The following is a 16,514-nucleotide window of genomic DNA, read 5'->3' as shown; positions in this document are numbered from 1 at the left end:
CAGCTGATGCAGATTGTGTAATAGACGTACCTCTGAGTGGAGCATCCTTTCTGAGACGTGTCACTTTTGACAGCTGCTGTGGACTCAGGCTCCTGAATTAAAGACAAATAATTCTCTTTATGACACTTTTTGTGTTTTGATTTGGAAACCTGAAGCCGAGGTGAAGTTGTAACGTTTACCAGTCGCTGCTGCAGGGTGAGGAGGTCCTGGTCCACCTGCCTCAGCAGCTGCTGCAGCTTGTTGCTCGTCACGTGGAGCTTCTCCTGGGCGTCCTCCCTGTCCTCCCGGGCGTCCTCAGGCTGGAGCAGAGACCACAGAGCCTGAAGGGAGGCCTGCTGAGCCCGCCTGCCCCGCAGCTCCTCCTGCAGCTCCTGCAGCACACAAACACCTCCGCTCAGTCAGACCTTCTAATCTCGCCCCACAGCCCAACAAAGTGGACGAGGCAGCTTCGTGCTTACAGTCAGCGTGTTGTTGTGTTGCTGCAGCGCTCCGACGGTCGTTTCTGGGTGGTTCACGTCCACGGAGCAGCATCTGCTCTCGGTGTGAGCCAGCCACAGCAGCAGAGAGTGCAGGCTTTCATCAAACTCCTGTACGGAAAAATAAAAACCTTTTAAGGTCATTTTTTACACCGAACCTCAGCGTTTCAACATCCTTTAAAGCCAACTTTTATTAGAAAAGCGGTATGAAGACAACATATCAAATATTTTATTCTTTATGATGCCCATTTAAATTTTTTACAACGACGACGCATTTCCAGAAAGTTTTGGCAGGAAGGGGCCATAAATGTTGTGAAACGGTGGTAAAACAAAGCGTGGAAATGTTTCCTGAGGCTGAACTGGATCAGGAGTGAACTCAAGTTAATTTAAAAATAATGCTTCTCAGCATAAAGCCGTGTTAAACTGCGGGGAGCTTTTAATCATTTATAGCACCTTTTATGATTCAAAGATTCAGTAAATTCAGAGAAAACTGAACGCACACAAGGGACAAGTCTGAAAAAGTGTTACTGTCAGAGAAACAACTCCTTCCATGGATCCAAAAACATGAGCAAACTGCTGTCTGATGAATCAAAACTGTCATTTTTTTGTCAGGTTGTGCATCAACACGAACTTTAAAATGAAATGTGGCGTCGACCCACAGCTGCAGACGACTTCAGACTCAGACAAGTCTACAGTTCTGCTTCAACAGGACGTATAAAAGATAAGATTTTAACATCTCACTTCCACTACAGCAGAGACTTGATGAAGACTTATCAAAAAACACAGATGGCTCCGCCCACGTCCCGCACAGATGGGAGCGAGCAAAAGGAGGCGTGGAACAACAATCGGACGTCTCGCGGATGAGCGATGAAGCGGTTCTGTTTGCGTTCAACAAAACGTTTCAAATAAAAGCCTCCGTTTTGTTTGTCTTTTCACATGTCGACAGTTTCACTTCTGTTGCTACCAAAGGAGCAGCAGGGGTGGAGCAGATGCCCCCTCGCCGCCTCGGTCCGTTCAGGAATCACGCCGAGGCGGCGAGGGGCATCTGAGTCAAAACGAGCTGCCATTAAGACCGCACCGGACACTCGTAATGCTCTGGATGACTAAATACGGTTTCCTAAACAGGTAAGTAAAACCGTAAAGCTGCTTGTGGATCAGTGGATCAGTGGTTCGAGCAGACATCCTCCAATGAGATAGTCGGAGGTTCGATTCCACCAGTGTGCCTCATGTTGAGACACTGAACCCCTCACGTGTATGAATGTGATCTTAAGTCCTGATTGGACGGGTAAATGAGGACAGATTGTGGCCTGATTGGCTAAAAAGGTTCTAAATAATTACAGTTCGTTTATCATTTCATTTCTGTGAAGCTGTTAGATCTGAAACAATACGGTGCCACTCAAATAACAATTAATGGAGAGATTTGGTCGTTTTTAACAGTTTTAAATTAAATTCCACAGGTTCACACAGTCCTGATGTACGGAAAGGGACAGAATTTAGTTTCAGTATCTTCCAGGTCTGGCTAAGTAAGGAAAATGATTTGAGCTTTGTGATGCTCAACAAGTAGGAGCTAAATATTTTACCTCCACCCACACAGACGTTTTGCTTCGTCTCACCTGGCAGCGGATCAGCTTCCTCCTCAGGCTGGCGTCCCACCGCTGGAGTCCGGTACAAGCTTTGCTCCAGTCCCGGTTCACTCTCGCCTGTTTCTCCTGTAACTCTGGAGCTTCTTTGGTCTGTAGGTTGATCATCAGCATGATGGACTTGTAGTGAGAGAACGCCTTCTCCATCTCCTGAAAGAAAGATAAAGAAAAACCACATTAAAGGCTGAAAACCTTCAAAATAAAATAAGCGTCTGTTTAAACCTGCTGATGGAAACGGGACCTTCAGCTCTTTGGCTTTAGCTTCCATGTCCTTTATGCTGACTGGGTCGGACCGGAGGCGGCGGTCCAGCTCGGGAATCACGCTCTCTAACCAGGAAGTGATGTCATCCAGATGGGGCTCCTGAGGACCCGCCTGCTGGCTGCACCTGGACTGAGCCTGGGTCAGCTCCCAGCGTTGGATCACACCTGGAAGCACACAGACGTCCTCTGATTCCCTCAGAGAGCTGCAGGAAGTAATTCTACACAGATATAAGTATCGCAGATTCAACTAAACATTTAAAGTAAAATATGTTTTAGACCTGGATCATTTATTGAAATAAGCCGATTCCAGCGGCGTTCTGCAGCATTTAGTCCAATTCTTTCAAATGACTCAAAACATGTTTTTGTCAGAAACAATTTGGACGCAGTCTCTGCTTTTCCTGTCAATGCTGCTTCACGGTTTGTACAGGTTTCACAATCAGAGGACTTGGTGCTATTTTTACCGTTCAGCTCGATCTGAAATATTATGCTCTGACTTTGACTATTTATACTTTTTGAATTATTTACCTTTACTGACAAACGTTTCCACCATAAGTTCTCTGAAATCTTTATGGATTTCCAGCTGCTGTTTGGTTCAGCTCACGCTGTGATTTCTTTGAGTAAAGCTCTTCCTGAACTGAGTCATTCATCACGATGCACATTTTATTAAATCCTACCCGACTGTTTGTCCGAGGCGTTCAGTCCCGTCAGACCAAACTCCTCCTCCTGCTGCTCCTCGTCATCCAGGACGAGCGAGATCGTCTTCGTGTCCTCGGACGTCAGACTCAGCTGGAAGCAACAGGAACACGTTCAGAGACAACATCTGGAACAGCAGCTGCACGACAGTTAGGCGTGGAGACGTACATAACCCTGCTTCAGAGGCGTGCTGGTGAGGGTGGGCGTGGTCTCCATGTCCTCGGCGTCCTCGGCGTCTCCTGCTGGCCTCCATCTCGGACAGTCATGAAGAGACAAAGACCTGTTTGAAACTGAGAAACAGAACCAGTTTAGATTCAACCTCCTGCTGTTAAGGTGGAAATGTTTCATCTCCTGATCTCTTTTTGTGAGCAGAACCTGAAAATATTACAGCAGCACGACTCAGGGAATTAAACAATATTATTATCACTGTAATTAAGTGGTGAAGAAGATAAAAGAGGAGGTTCATAAAGAAAGGATTAAAAAGAAAGCTGTGGACTCATGGATGAAAGGAGCACAAAAACTAAATATCCACTCAAGTAATAAATGAATGACATTACCAGCTGAAAAATAGTTTGAAGATTTTTTATTTATTGGTGCTGAACAAAATAAATTATTCCTGAACTTCAGGACGTCGGAGCGTTTCTTCACATTAGCCACTCACAACATTTATGTTGGATTTAGGTCAGAAATACGGATAAAGGAAGAAAAATTGAGCGTTTTGGGATTTATTTTTTTAGGCTTTTTAGGGTAGAACGGCTCGTTGGTTTTAATGTTGCTTTGTTGCTTCTGGACAGCGTCCCATCAACCGCTGCGAGCTGCTGCGGGTAAAACGGGTCCAAACCACGCTACACAACCATCACGTAAACTTTGGGCCGACCCTCCCAGACGGCATCAGGCTCACTGTCCTCCAAATCAAATGGTTCTCGTTTCCTAAAAAGCGTCCAGCTCAGATTTGATCTGTTCTCTGGCAGACATGAAGAAACTCAGGTGGTTTTATGAGCTTTCTACCACTCCTCTTTCTGGATTATTTTTCTTTTAAATACGAGGATTCACTCAGACTGACCGCTAACCTTGATGTTTTAGTTAATTATGATAAATATTACTGGCTCCAATTCATAAATAAATACAAGACAATTCTCTTTATTATTCTTTGGGTTTTATAGTAAAAATCTGACGATCATTAGGGTCGTATTTATGCAGAAAAGCAGAAGGGTTCACATGTGATTTATGAGCTATCGGAGGAGATTTCCTGGAAGCTCGTCCGCTCAGAGGAGTAGAGGTGTAAGTGGATTTACTGTGAGAAGGTGGAGATGTTTCTGATCCGAGCCAACGGGGAGACTCATAAAGCATCCGAGGCTTCCGAGCGTTCCTGCTGGCCTCCACCAAGGAAACGGGGGTGGGTGCCCACTTTTTTGCTTCAGTTTCTACAGAAGCACTTGAAAGTCAGACGTTTGTTTCCCCCAATAACAGAACATTTTTTTATAAATGCTGACTTAGCGTTCCCACTGCTGACCGGTCTTTTGTCTCCATAATCCTTCTTGGACTGAGTTTAGTCTCGTTTTACAGCAATAATGAGGAGAAAATATATAAAGAGCTGCTTTTGTGCAAGGAAAAGATTTTTTTTTTTAATAAGACGATATAAATGTACCGGACAGCGCACTGAAGTAAGCTCCCTCCTCTTCCTCTTCTTCCTCCTCCTCATCCTCATGCGATGACGACCCCCCGACGTCTCCGGTGTGGTCCCACTCCAGAGGGAGGGAGTCCACGCTCACCGGAGTCTCCCGCCCCGAGCGCTCCAGAGGAGACGTCAGCAGGTGAGTGGGCGTGGCCGGGAGGCTTCCCAGGCTCCTCCCCAACCACGCCCGACCAATCAGCTCCAAGCTGGACTCCAGGGAGAAGGTGAGATGCGAGAGTTCTGGTTCCTCTTTGACCATCTGGGGCAAAAAAAAAAGGCAACATTTATTTCTACAGCAGCTCAGAGTCAGTTTTCGGTGTGTGTGTATGTGTGTGCGGTCGAGCTCACTGGAGGCTGGCTGAGGCGCTGGTGGAAGCGGACCAGCCTGCTGAAAACCTCCTGACAGTACGAGTGCAGCTCTTCCAGCTCATCCTCGATCAGCGCCGCGTCCTGCGGTGAACTCTTCTGGATCAGAGCCTCTCCAAACACGATCAGGCCGTCAATGCGCTCCGTGTTCAGGGCGATCTCCTTCTGGAAACTCTGCGGGGCGACGGACGGATGGAGGAACAGAGGCCGAGTCAGGAAACATGCCTGCTTACGGTATTCCTAAAAGGTTTCTGTTGATAAACTAGAATCTGCTGAAAATGATGTTCTTAAAGTGATTATAAACCAGAGACTTTAGGGTCTTAAATTCTCTCTGAGAGGAGTGTTTGTTCAGTAAAAGGAGGATGCCGCAGCCTCACGTTGAGCTGTTGGATCTTCTGATGGACGTCGCTCTCTGAGAAATGTTCCACGTTGGTGAGCTTCAGGTCCAGCTCGGTCAGCCACACCAGCATGCTCTCCCTGGTGCCTTCAAATTCCTCCCTCTGGCTGGTGAAATACTGCGAGAGAAGCCATGACAAGAGGGCGGATTAGTTATGCATTCTTTAGTGAAAACTTTTACTCTGAGCTCTCGGACCGTTACCAGTAAATGTTTGCTGTAAAAACCATCAGGGAAGAAGAGACAAAATGACGGAAAAGGCAAAGATTAAATCTTCAAATTATTTTTTTTAAACAATTTAGAAAAAGTTGGGATGTTATGAAAGTCTTACAAACTCATATTTTATTCACAGTGGAACATAGTAAACATATCCAGTGTTCAAACGAAGAAATTGTAAGATTTACTAAAAAATATATGGTAATTTTAAATTTTATGGCAATAATAAATCACAGAAAAGATGGGAAAGAAGCAGCAGAAGGCTGTAAAAGTAAGCTGTACAAATCAACACGATATATAACATTAATATAATAAACATTAATTGTATTTTGCAGGTAATTAGGTTAACTGGTAACAGGTCAGTGAGAGGACAGAATAAAAAGAGGCTGAATCTGTCAGAAGTAAAGATCTGTAGAAATCTGTGAGGTCAAAGGTCAAGGCTGGATGTTCTGGTTCTGCTCAGGAACACTGTCTGTAAACACAGTTCACCGTGCCGTCCACAAACGCTGCTTAAAGCTATCAGGCAAAGAAGCAGCCAGATGTGAACAGATGTGTCTTCTCTGGACCAAAGAGACCATCCAGCCTGCCTCTCTGATGGTATGGGGGTGCATGAGTGCCTCAAACAGAACCAAAGATTCTTTGGAACTGAAACCATTTATAAATTAAGTCATTTTGTTGTGTTTTGTCTCATACAGAGACAATAAATAATAATAAAAAAGGGTGCAGAGGGTGTTGCAGCACCCCTTGATGGATGTCATTCTGTCTATTTACAGTTTACAGCGTCTCAACTTTATAAATTAGGGTTGTATATTTAAAATATGTAATTAAGTGTAAATCTTTAATATGTTATGTCTTTAAAAAATAGAAAAGCATTAGAAAAACTAGTTTGCTTCATTTTTTATTTTTGTGATGCAAAACAATAATAAATAATATCTTTTCTCCCCTGATAGTCAAAGTCACATCGTCCAAACGTCTGCAAACGAGTTCCTGTAATAATGAAAAGGTGCAAACCTTGAGCCTGCGCAGGACGGCGCCCACTCTTCGCTGCAGCGTGTCCCAGCGCCTGTTGCCCTCACTGACCGTGGCTCTGAGCTGCTCGGCCCGGTCGGTGCGGTTCTCCCGGGCCAGGCGGCGGTACTGGTTGTTGACCAGTTCTAACTGAGTCAGCCGCTCGTGGACCTGCCTTTGGAAACCCTGGAGAAGAATTGGAGAATTATTGAGTTTGTAATTGTGAATTTAAGTGCGTGTTCCTGATTTAAAGCTCAGTTCAGTTTATTTATATAGCACCAAGCACAAAAACATGAACAGAAATCATAAAAGCCAATTAGTAAAAGTTTAAATGTGTTGAATCTTCACTTCATCGAAGTCTCTCATCCTGAGCAGCACATTAGGCACAACGGAAAGGAAAAAACTCCCTTTGGACAGAAAGAAATCTCCTTTTAAAGTAGAGGAAAACAGCTGAAATGTTTAATAATTTAACTATTATTTGTTTAATCAGGATTTTTTTTGGCTGCCATCATGAAAGGCAATAATGTAATCAGCTGTTTGAAGATGGTGGGTGTGTTGGTAGAAGGATGTTAGAGACAAAGAGGAGACATATGGACGCAGTTAGAGAGGACATGGAGGTAGTTGGACTGAGGACAGAGGACACAGAGGACAGAGTTAGATGGAGAAGGACGACTCGCTGTGGAGACCTCTGAAAAGAGAACAGCTGGAAGAAAAAGATCTTAAACCAGATTTTTACAAACTCTAGGAGATTTTATTACATTCTTCAGCTTTTGCACAAACCTCAGCAACATATCAATACGGCTGCGTCACACTTTACAGACAGAAATAAGAAGATTTATCTTCGAGAGGCAACAGAGAAAGGTTTCTGGCAGGTTAATGACCGACCTCAAACTTCTTGAGTTCCTCCTTGGCGACGGAATAGAGGACGTCTGCAGAGTTGGGGCTGGCAGCTGTCCTCTCGGCGGTCTTCAGCCAGTCTTCAAAGCGGGAGTAGTCGTTGAGGAACTTACACCAGAGAGTCCACGTCTCCTCGATCCTACCGGGAGACACCACGCAGGACAGAGGCGGGACACCGAGGAAGACTCGTCTTTGTTAACATTCAAGCTAAATAAGCAGGCGTTCAATCAAAAGACGCTCATGGAAATACTTATTTAGACACAAATTTATGAACTCTCCAAACCTCAGAGATTAAAAGTTCAACTTATCGCCAGAGTTTCAGACTAAGATCACTTTACGCTGAGAAAAGACAGAACTGTAGCTGCTTTACATCAAATTTTAGCTCAATAACTGGAAAACTGACTGAACTGTAGCCATTTTTTTTAGGTTGCTTAGCTGTGGCAGCTATCTTGAATCGAGTTGACTCCAAAACTTTTTCCCTTGTAGATGACCACACTGTGATTATGATTATTTACAGAGTTTGGTTAAAATTGGTCCAGTGGCTCATGAGATATTATCTCTCCTTGTAAGTCATCAGAAGTCTGGCTTTTTAAAGAGCTTTTTTTTGGACACTCAGATAAAGAATTACAATAGTCCTGCCTGGAAGTGATAAATGCACGGAGACAAAATGTTTCTAGAAGAAAGCGGTGAATGTTGGGGTAAACGACATAACCTGATCACAATATTAGACCTGGAGGCCAAATTATTGCCATCCAGAGGAAGTGAAAGGCTGGAGAGTTTGTCCAAAAACACTACCTGTTTGAGCTTAAAAGCAGAAAATTAAAGTTTTTATTCCAGGTTTCAAGCTAAGTAACTGATCAGGTTTTATCTGAGTATCATCAGGATAAAAATAAAACTTTCCTCGCTGTCTGATAACTTTAGCTAAAGGAGAACTGTTGGTACCTGAGCCTCCTGTCCTGAGCCAAGGCACAGATGTTCGTCCATCTCTGGTCCAGGCTGCGGCTCGTCTCCCGCAGGGAGTCGCTCTCCGCCTCAGCTCCACCTGCGGCGTCTTCGTCCCGCAGCAACACGTCGCACAGACTGAGCACCGAGGCGACGCCTTCTGTGTGCTGCTCGATGTCCCTCTGCAGCTCCTGGACAGCAACAAGAACAGACACCACATCAGTCCAGGACACGGAGACAGCCAGGTCACGGCAGGAGGACGACTGCAACACCTGCTCGAAAATTAAACATTTTTAATGAAAATCCTGCGGGAGTGAGCTGAATAAAGCTGAACTCTCAAAGACAGTTGAAATGTTTAAAAGACACACAAGAGCAGAAAGATGGACAGGAGGAGGACGAGACGAAAAAATGGAAGCTTAAGGAGACATAAAAGGACAATAAGGACACCTAAAAAGATGCCTGAGCTTACAAGGAGGAGACGTAAAAAGACAAGGAACGCAAAAGGACAAAATTAAATGTGAGACTACAAACACAGAAAGGACGCACAGGAAGACATAAGAGCAAGAAGAATGCAGGAAGTAACAAAAAATAAAAAAATAGACAGAAAAGATGTAAAAGGAGACTACAAATACAAAAAGGATGAACACAAAGAAACAAAAATGTCAAATAAGGAGCCAAAAAGGAAGCATGAGACAAAATGGAGCAAATATCCTGAAGATTTCAAAAAGCACAAAGATTTTAAAAGATTTTAATGCATTACAAAACATTTCAAAAAAGTTTAAAAGTTAAAACAAAAGTTATAGCAGTAATGTCCTGAACGAGCTGAAGATTTTGACACCTGAAACAGCTGAAAGTCCAAAAAAGATGCAGAAGAAACTACAAACAGGAAAACTGAAAGCAGAAGGAAGAGACAGAAAAGCAGAAAAAAACCTGAAAGAGACATAGAAACACTCAGAAAAGAAATAAATATAAATCAAAAAGACATTCAGAAAATAAAAGAAATGACTAAAATATTGTAAAACAGCGGGGAACCTTTAAAAACGCCTCAGGATTTAAAAGTGGAACGTGTGTTTTAACAGCTGTGAAACTGTTTTGGTGCGCGTACCTGGTGCTCCGCCAGCCACCTCTGGATTTCCTGCTCGTGACAGACGCCGTAGGTGACGGGTCTGGACAGCTCGGCCTCGATGCGGGACAGCCACGAGCGAAGGTTGCTCATGTTCTTATCCAGCTGCTGCATCGTCACCAGAGTCTCCCTCAGCTTTTTCACTCTGACAACACAAACACGTTTCACAAACCGTCCTCCCTTCTGGGTGAATTAAATCATCCATTTATTACAGTTTTTTTAACTTTGCAGCTGCAGATTCAACAGATCAGATCAGGTTCCTGGCAGAGAAAACTCAAAGAATAAACAGGGTTTGGGTCCCGGGTGAGCAAACGAAAAAATTTTGATGCAACTTTAATGTAACCATTAATTTAATCACTTCTTAAATAATGATTAGGACATTCTTCTTGTTTAAAACCTGAGAACAACTTTGACACGACGTTCATTTAGAGACAGAAAGAAGAAAAAAGAAAAAGCCTTTCACTCGCCCACAGGCCTCTCAGGTAAACTTTTCATACCAGAAGTTGCCATGGTAACCGTCCCGCTCTGGTGTGGCCGCTCCATGAGTGGTGCACAGACCCAACTAAAGCGAAATAAAACGAAAAATACGCCCCGCAAAGTAGTTCCTCCTGATAGATAATATAAATTACTTCTCTTGCTGTGCATAACTTTGTTCTGTGTGCATTTTTTGACTATTTTAAAGATTTTCTGCTTGTGGGACTAAAAGTAGCAGATAAATTATCAGCCAGCAGCTTGGAGCAGAAAGACCGGACATGAACCAAACAGGAAACTAAAGACAGAGGGGAGACATACAACGGGACGACCACCATCCTGCAGGTTTCAGGTGTTTCTCTGCTTTAAACACCTGATCTGACTGCTGCAGAACTCAAAGACCTGCAGAGCAGAGAAACATCTCAAACCTGCAGGACGGTGTCCCTCCAGGACCAGGACTGGACACCACCTAAATAATAATTCACCTGTAGGCGATCTAATTCTGTGGCTTCTGAACAAAACAAATTGGGGGTGAATATATAAGCCCGCAGCAATTCTTCTGTCTTGTTTTTACAATTATTGAACAGAAAGTTTCTCCTTTTCTCTTTGTCAGTTTGGATTTTTACGTTAAAATTATGACTTATAATCAAATTAAAAATCAAATCTGTGCACCTGTCAGTTAGGATTCTAAATCCTCCCGCTCTGGGTGGAGTCCATTTTCTGATTTAATTATCAGACCAGACTGTTTTCACGAAACAACCTCGACCCTTGGGAGGCGAGAAAACAAGGCAACAAGCTTGTGCACAAAAAAAACAAAACGTTTTCAGGTCCTGCCTCTGAACACACACACACACACACTAACTGGTGTCATAGCAACACACGGGACAATAAAAGCTCTCTCTGAGGCTTGAAAGCCTGAAGCGTGCCCCATTTTTAGAGTTGGAGTTAATTTCCTCCATTTGATCCGTCCTCTCCTGCCGGCGTCCAGCTGAGGCGTCAGAAATCTTTAAAAACAGCTGCGACTGGAAGTGTTGGAGGAAGGAATGAATGAATGAATTCATGCGTCCCAACGTCTGCTGCATGAATATCGAGCCACTTTCAGCTTCAGATATTCAGTCACTGTAAATAGTTTCTCTCCTTTTTAAAAGGTTGGGTTTGAACCGTCCTCCGGCTGTAAACAGCTACCTTCGCCCACAACTGAAGCCTAGATTTAGTTTTACCTTTTTAACTTCACTTTCTAATTAAATTACTGAGCACACTGAAAATTTAACACAGGCTTACAGACATTTCACAGCAGATCAGCTGATAGTTTCAGAAACATTTCAGTCAGAATCAAGAATCAAGTCTTGGTTTAAAATTTTAAATACAAACCCCAATTCTAAAAAATGTAAATAAAAACAAAACGCAATGATGATGAAACCTCATAAAACCCATATTTAATCATAATGGAAGACAATAAATACATGTTTAAACTAAAAAAACTGTCCTATCAGGCGAAGAAGCCAGATGTGAACGCCATCCAGAAACGCTCGTTTGAAACGGACTGAGGCAACGAGGAGAACCGAACATCAGCAGCTCACATCTGGAGATTTTACAGCAACATACGCTCCCATCCAGACATCGTATTGAACTTTACACGTCTCGACTTTTATACAATTAGGTTCTTCAAGAAAAAACTACCAAAATGTTGAAAAGTGTAATCGATTATAAAAAGGTTTTATTTTAGCTTTAGAGGACAAGCCGTAACCCTAACATTCAGATGAAGCTCTGTGGTAAATATATTTAGGAACAGAACCTTTTTATTCTATGATAAAGTTTCTGTTTGTATTAAAAAGTTTAAGACTATCAGCAGGCGGGATGACATGTTTATGGTCACGCATTGAAGACCAAAGCCAGTGGGGGCAAACACTCGGCCGTTGTGCAGATTCAACCATCCTGGCCAAACTAACAAGCCTCCCGCTCCCCTCTCACCCCCCTCCGTCCCCCTCCGTCCCCCTCCGTCCCCCTCTCCACCTCTCCACCTCTGACAGGCGAACAAAGACCTGCAGCTTCATGTGGAGGCCAGACAAAGACACAAAACCCAGTCAGGGGCGCTGGCTCAGGAAGAGGACACGAACAGAATGGGTGGAGAAAATGAAGCAGAAAAGAGTTGGAGGATAAGTGAGGATATGTGATTGGAGGGCTTACACTTACAAAGAGATAAAACTTTTAACTGGCATTTATTCCTCTCACTGTATTTAAGGAGCTATTTAGTGGATCTGAAGGCTGAAAATTTACCTCACAGGATTTAAGCCTTATTGGCTCCATGTTTCTTGAGTAGAGAGATCATTTATTTCAGAAATTAAGAGCCTAGCATTTCCTAAAGGAATGTTTTCCGCACCTTTCATGCCAGAGTTTTAAACTAAGATCATCTTGTGCCAAGAAATGACGGCAGTCTCATACAACACTGCGCTCAGAGTGTGTGTTGAGGTCGACTCTCAGCTACTACCACACCAAATTTTAGCTCAACATCTATAAATATGTAGCCATATGTAGGTCGATTAGGTGTGGCGGCCACCTTGATTTGGGTTGACTCTAAATGTTAATGGGTTGATGACTTTTTGCTAACGCTACGAACAAACGACCACACGTGTTGTTGGGCGACATTACTGAAAAACAGAAACAGAGTCCCACTTTTTATCCACAGGGGAAAAAAAAAAAAAGTTACGGTTATATTATTGGGTTTCTTCTGGTCAGCTCGTAAAGTCTCTGAGAGAATCAGGGATTAACACATACCAGGATCCTCCCCCCCCCCCGACAGGCTACAAAGTGTGGGGGTTTCAGCGAGGACTCTGGGACATATGGTGCTGTCTGAGACCTCCCTTTCCTGCTGGTGGGGGGCAGTTTGCAGGTTTGTCAGGGTGTCGTCTGCATCTCCTGCTCCTCCTCAGGAGCGTCCATCTGTTTTGGGGGGGCAGCAGTTTAAACAACACGAGGGCTTAAAGCTCTGCGGTGAGGGGGCACGTATTCCTGACAGCTGCAGAGCGCAGCTAACACAACAGCAGGTGGATGGACGCACCGTTTGCTTCGAGGCAGTTAAAGCTTCTCGGTTCTTAATTATGCTTTTTGCTGTGGAGTAGCTTCGCTGTTAAGGGCACTCGTCCCTTTGGATAATGATGCAAATTCAGAGTGGGGTACTTAAGAGCCTGATTTATGGTAACTACACAAACAATTTTACTCGTAATTCAACCATCATCTTACCATTTATCTCTGCAAAGTGCTTCCTGAAAGGCGTAAACACTCCTTTGTAAAGTGCTTGTTTGATATAAACAGACATAATATCCCCCCGGCGTGGCCCCTGAGACGGCTGCGGCGGCGCTCACCTGGCTTCGACGTGGTGGAAAAGGTTGTGCCATCGCTGATTGACTTCCTGCAGCGAGCCGCGGACCTGGCTCTGCTTGGCCTCGTCGCTGGCTAACAGCAGCTGCTCTCCCAGCTGCTTCAGGTGGCTCTTATTCTCACTGAACAAGTTGATTTCCTCCATGCAGTCCTGGAAGACGTGATCGTAAAGAACGACCAACAAAACACAAAAAACCGTGACGAGCAGTTCATTTTAAAGGAGATATTATAAAAACAGCCAGTTTTTTCTTGATATCCTGTGCTTAAAGAGCTACAAACTTTATATTTTAGAAAAAAAAATAGCTTTTTTATCATTTTTGGGCTCCAAGGTTTGAAAGCATCCCTTTCATTACTGTCTCGTGCTTACATTCAATGCTCCCCGGAAAATAAAGTCCCCCTTTTTGCTTTGCTGTTATATAAAAAAATTACCATTATTGTTAAGTCAAGCATGGTAGAAATTTTTTTAGCTTAATCAGAGCAAAGTTTTAGTAACTGGCATTGATCTACAGCAGAGATCTGTTAATGAATCCTTCAGATCAAGAAAAAAAAAACCCTTGGATTTAATTTTTACCATTTACGATCTGAAAAACACGACCGTTTGTCTTTAAACGACTATAACGCCGAGCGTAGGCGAGTATATCTCTGACGTTTTATCAGAACCATAACATTTTGTGTTAGCTTATAAAAATCAACTGAATTTGATTCCTTCTCTTGCTGAATGTTCCTTTCTTGAACCTTTTTCCTGCCCTGTTGTCACCGCCGAGTGCCACTTGTCGCTAACATAATAATTACAACTTAGATTCAAGTTCCTGCAATATTTTAATTTCATTTAACAGCCTTAAATAATATTCCTGGAACATTCAAACCAATTATTGTCCGTAGTGTGGCTGAAAGGAAGCTTCAGGTTCAGGAAACCATCTGTTATTAACAGGATGTCCATCATGTCTGCAGGTTATTTATGTCTAATTAACCAGAATTAATGCTCAGAAACTGCAGGTTGAGTCGTCACAATTTACTTTGTTACAGTTTTATCACAATAAAGCGTAAATTCTGAGCACCGCTTAAATGTGATAAAGAAGCTAAAACTGAGTTCTTAAAGCTGAAAGCAGCACAACAGTAGCTAAAAGCTAAAAGGAGGAAGACAATACCTAAAAGCTAATCATAGTAAAATATTAGCTACAAGCAGCAAAAGCTTAGCACAAAGCTAAAAGTAGCAAAGGGCTAGCTAAAAGCTAAGCTAAAGCTAAAAGTATAAAAGGCTAAAAGTAGCAAAAGTTCATCTAAAACAAAAACCAGAAAACAATAGCTAAATATCAAGCAGCAAAAGATTAGCTAAAAGCTAAAAGTAGCAAACGGTCAGTTAAAAGCTAAAAGTAGCAACGGGCTAGCTTAAAGCTAAGCTAAAGCTAAAAGTATAAAAAGCTAAAAGTAGCAAAAGTTCAGCTAAAACAAAAACCAGAAAACGATAGCTAAATATCAAGTAGCAAAAGATTAGCTAAAAGAAGCTAAATGTTAGCTGAAAGCCAAAAGTAGCTAAACACTACCTAAAAGCTAATCATAGTAAAATGTTTGCTACAAGCAGCAAAAGCTTAGCGCAAAGCTAAAAGTAGCAAAAGTTCAGCTAAAACAAAAAACAGAAAACAATAACTAAATAGCAGCAGCAAAAGATCAGCTAAAAGCTAAAAGAAGGTTTTTCCAACCTGAAGCTAAAAGCAGCAAAAGATTGTTAAAAACTAACAACAGCAGAACCACAGCTAAAACAAACAAAGAACAATGTTTCTGAAGGAGCTGACGAGATCTCCACGCATTTATATTTGTAAATAAAGTTAGTTTGAAACGTATAAAAGTTATAAAAACCAAAAGTAGCAGCATTTAAAGCTGACTCAGCATTAAATAAAGTAGGTTACACCTGCAAAACTCAAATGTTGATAAATTATAAGATAATTTCTGCTGAGTAAGATCAGACTAATTAAGTCTTTATGAACTGTAGAAGAACAAACGTTTAACACACCTCTGCTGTAAAAAGGAGTTCCTGTAGATTATATTCTAGAACCCGTCCCAGAAATAAGATTCCTGACAGATTTGTGATTTGAGCACCGAATCATCACCTTTTTCAGCTTCTCCACCATCTCCTCGACGCTCAGCTCTCCGCTCCGGCACACCTTCTTCTCCATCTGGGTCAGCCAATCACAGAACTCCTTGTTCTTGTCGTTGAAGATGGTCCACGCGTTGAGGCGGTCGGCCATCTCTTGCCTGCGTAAGGACACCTGGGGAGAACGTGATGAAGTGGGATTTAGTTTCTGTGGCCATCGTTTCATACTCCATATGTGGGGAAACATGTTTTTTATTTTAAATTTATAATCAACAGGTGTTTGTGCAGTGAAAGCGCTAGACTCCAAAGAAGTAAAACGGTCTCATGGGTGACAGAAACTAAAGTTAGAAATAAATGTTTACTGGTACAGCTAGTACTAGACGATGTTTTAGGTGCAATATTCCATATATCGAACAAATAAAAGTAATTGGGCCAGTTTATTTGAGGTGTTCTAATCAGGGACGATAATCTTTTAAATCTGAGTCATAAAAGCTCTGTGTGTTTCTATGGAGGATGGATTTTTAAATAAAGTGAAACATTTTAAAAAGTATAGAAGTTACAAAACCCAGAAGCCACAGCACCTAGCTGAACGTTTCGATGTACAAAACAGCACAAAGTGTACAGAAGTGTGGCAGTGGGGATATTTAATCTCCGTCAGAATCAGCAATCAAGTGATTTGAGAGAAACCCTCGGGAGAATCCGGCTATTTGGTCAAATTAACAAGGTCCATTTTCCTAATGACAGCTTAATGCCATGAACACACCCGGTTATGAAGCCGAGGAGAGGGCTGATGATCTTTTTGAGATTTCAGGGCTTAGCGTGCCCACAATTAGAGCTGCTCTATTTTACAGCTCAGTGGCATTTACTTTATTAAAATGAGCC

General features: G+C 42.7%; 1 protein-coding gene across 2 annotated transcripts in view; it reads right to left on the bottom strand.

Annotated features, from left to right (window-relative positions):
* The window catches only part of LOC108233437 (nesprin-2), an 85,376-nt gene that overhangs the window by 871 nt on the left and 67,991 nt on the right, over positions 1–16,514 (bottom strand). For both annotated transcript variants that reach the window (XM_037981595.1, XM_037981596.1), the window contains exons 88-103: positions 15,649–15,807; positions 13,525–13,691; positions 9,674–9,836; positions 8,569–8,759; positions 7,615–7,765; positions 6,733–6,915; positions 5,489–5,626; positions 5,094–5,285; positions 4,719–5,004; positions 3,239–3,360; positions 3,052–3,163; positions 2,358–2,542; positions 2,090–2,266; positions 459–587; positions 180–371; positions 31–92 (exon numbers count right to left, since the gene is read on the bottom strand). In XM_037981595.1, coding sequence (XP_037837523.1) covers positions 31–92; positions 180–371; positions 459–587; positions 2,090–2,266; positions 2,358–2,542; positions 3,052–3,163; positions 3,239–3,360; positions 4,719–5,004; positions 5,094–5,285; positions 5,489–5,626; positions 6,733–6,915; positions 7,615–7,765; positions 8,569–8,759; positions 9,674–9,836; positions 13,525–13,691; positions 15,649–15,807 — 2,609 coding nt within the window. The remainder of the gene's footprint in view (positions 1–30; positions 93–179; positions 372–458; positions 588–2,089; positions 2,267–2,357; positions 2,543–3,051; positions 3,164–3,238; positions 3,361–4,718; positions 5,005–5,093; positions 5,286–5,488; positions 5,627–6,732; positions 6,916–7,614; positions 7,766–8,568; positions 8,760–9,673; positions 9,837–13,524; positions 13,692–15,648; positions 15,808–16,514) is intronic.

This window comes from Kryptolebias marmoratus, linkage group LG19 (genome assembly GCF_001649575.2).
Source record: "Kryptolebias marmoratus isolate JLee-2015 linkage group LG19, ASM164957v2, whole genome shotgun sequence".
Classification (NCBI taxonomy): Eukaryota; Metazoa; Chordata; class Actinopteri; order Cyprinodontiformes; family Rivulidae; genus Kryptolebias; species Kryptolebias marmoratus.
This window is presented reverse-complemented; position numbering and strand designations above follow the sequence as displayed.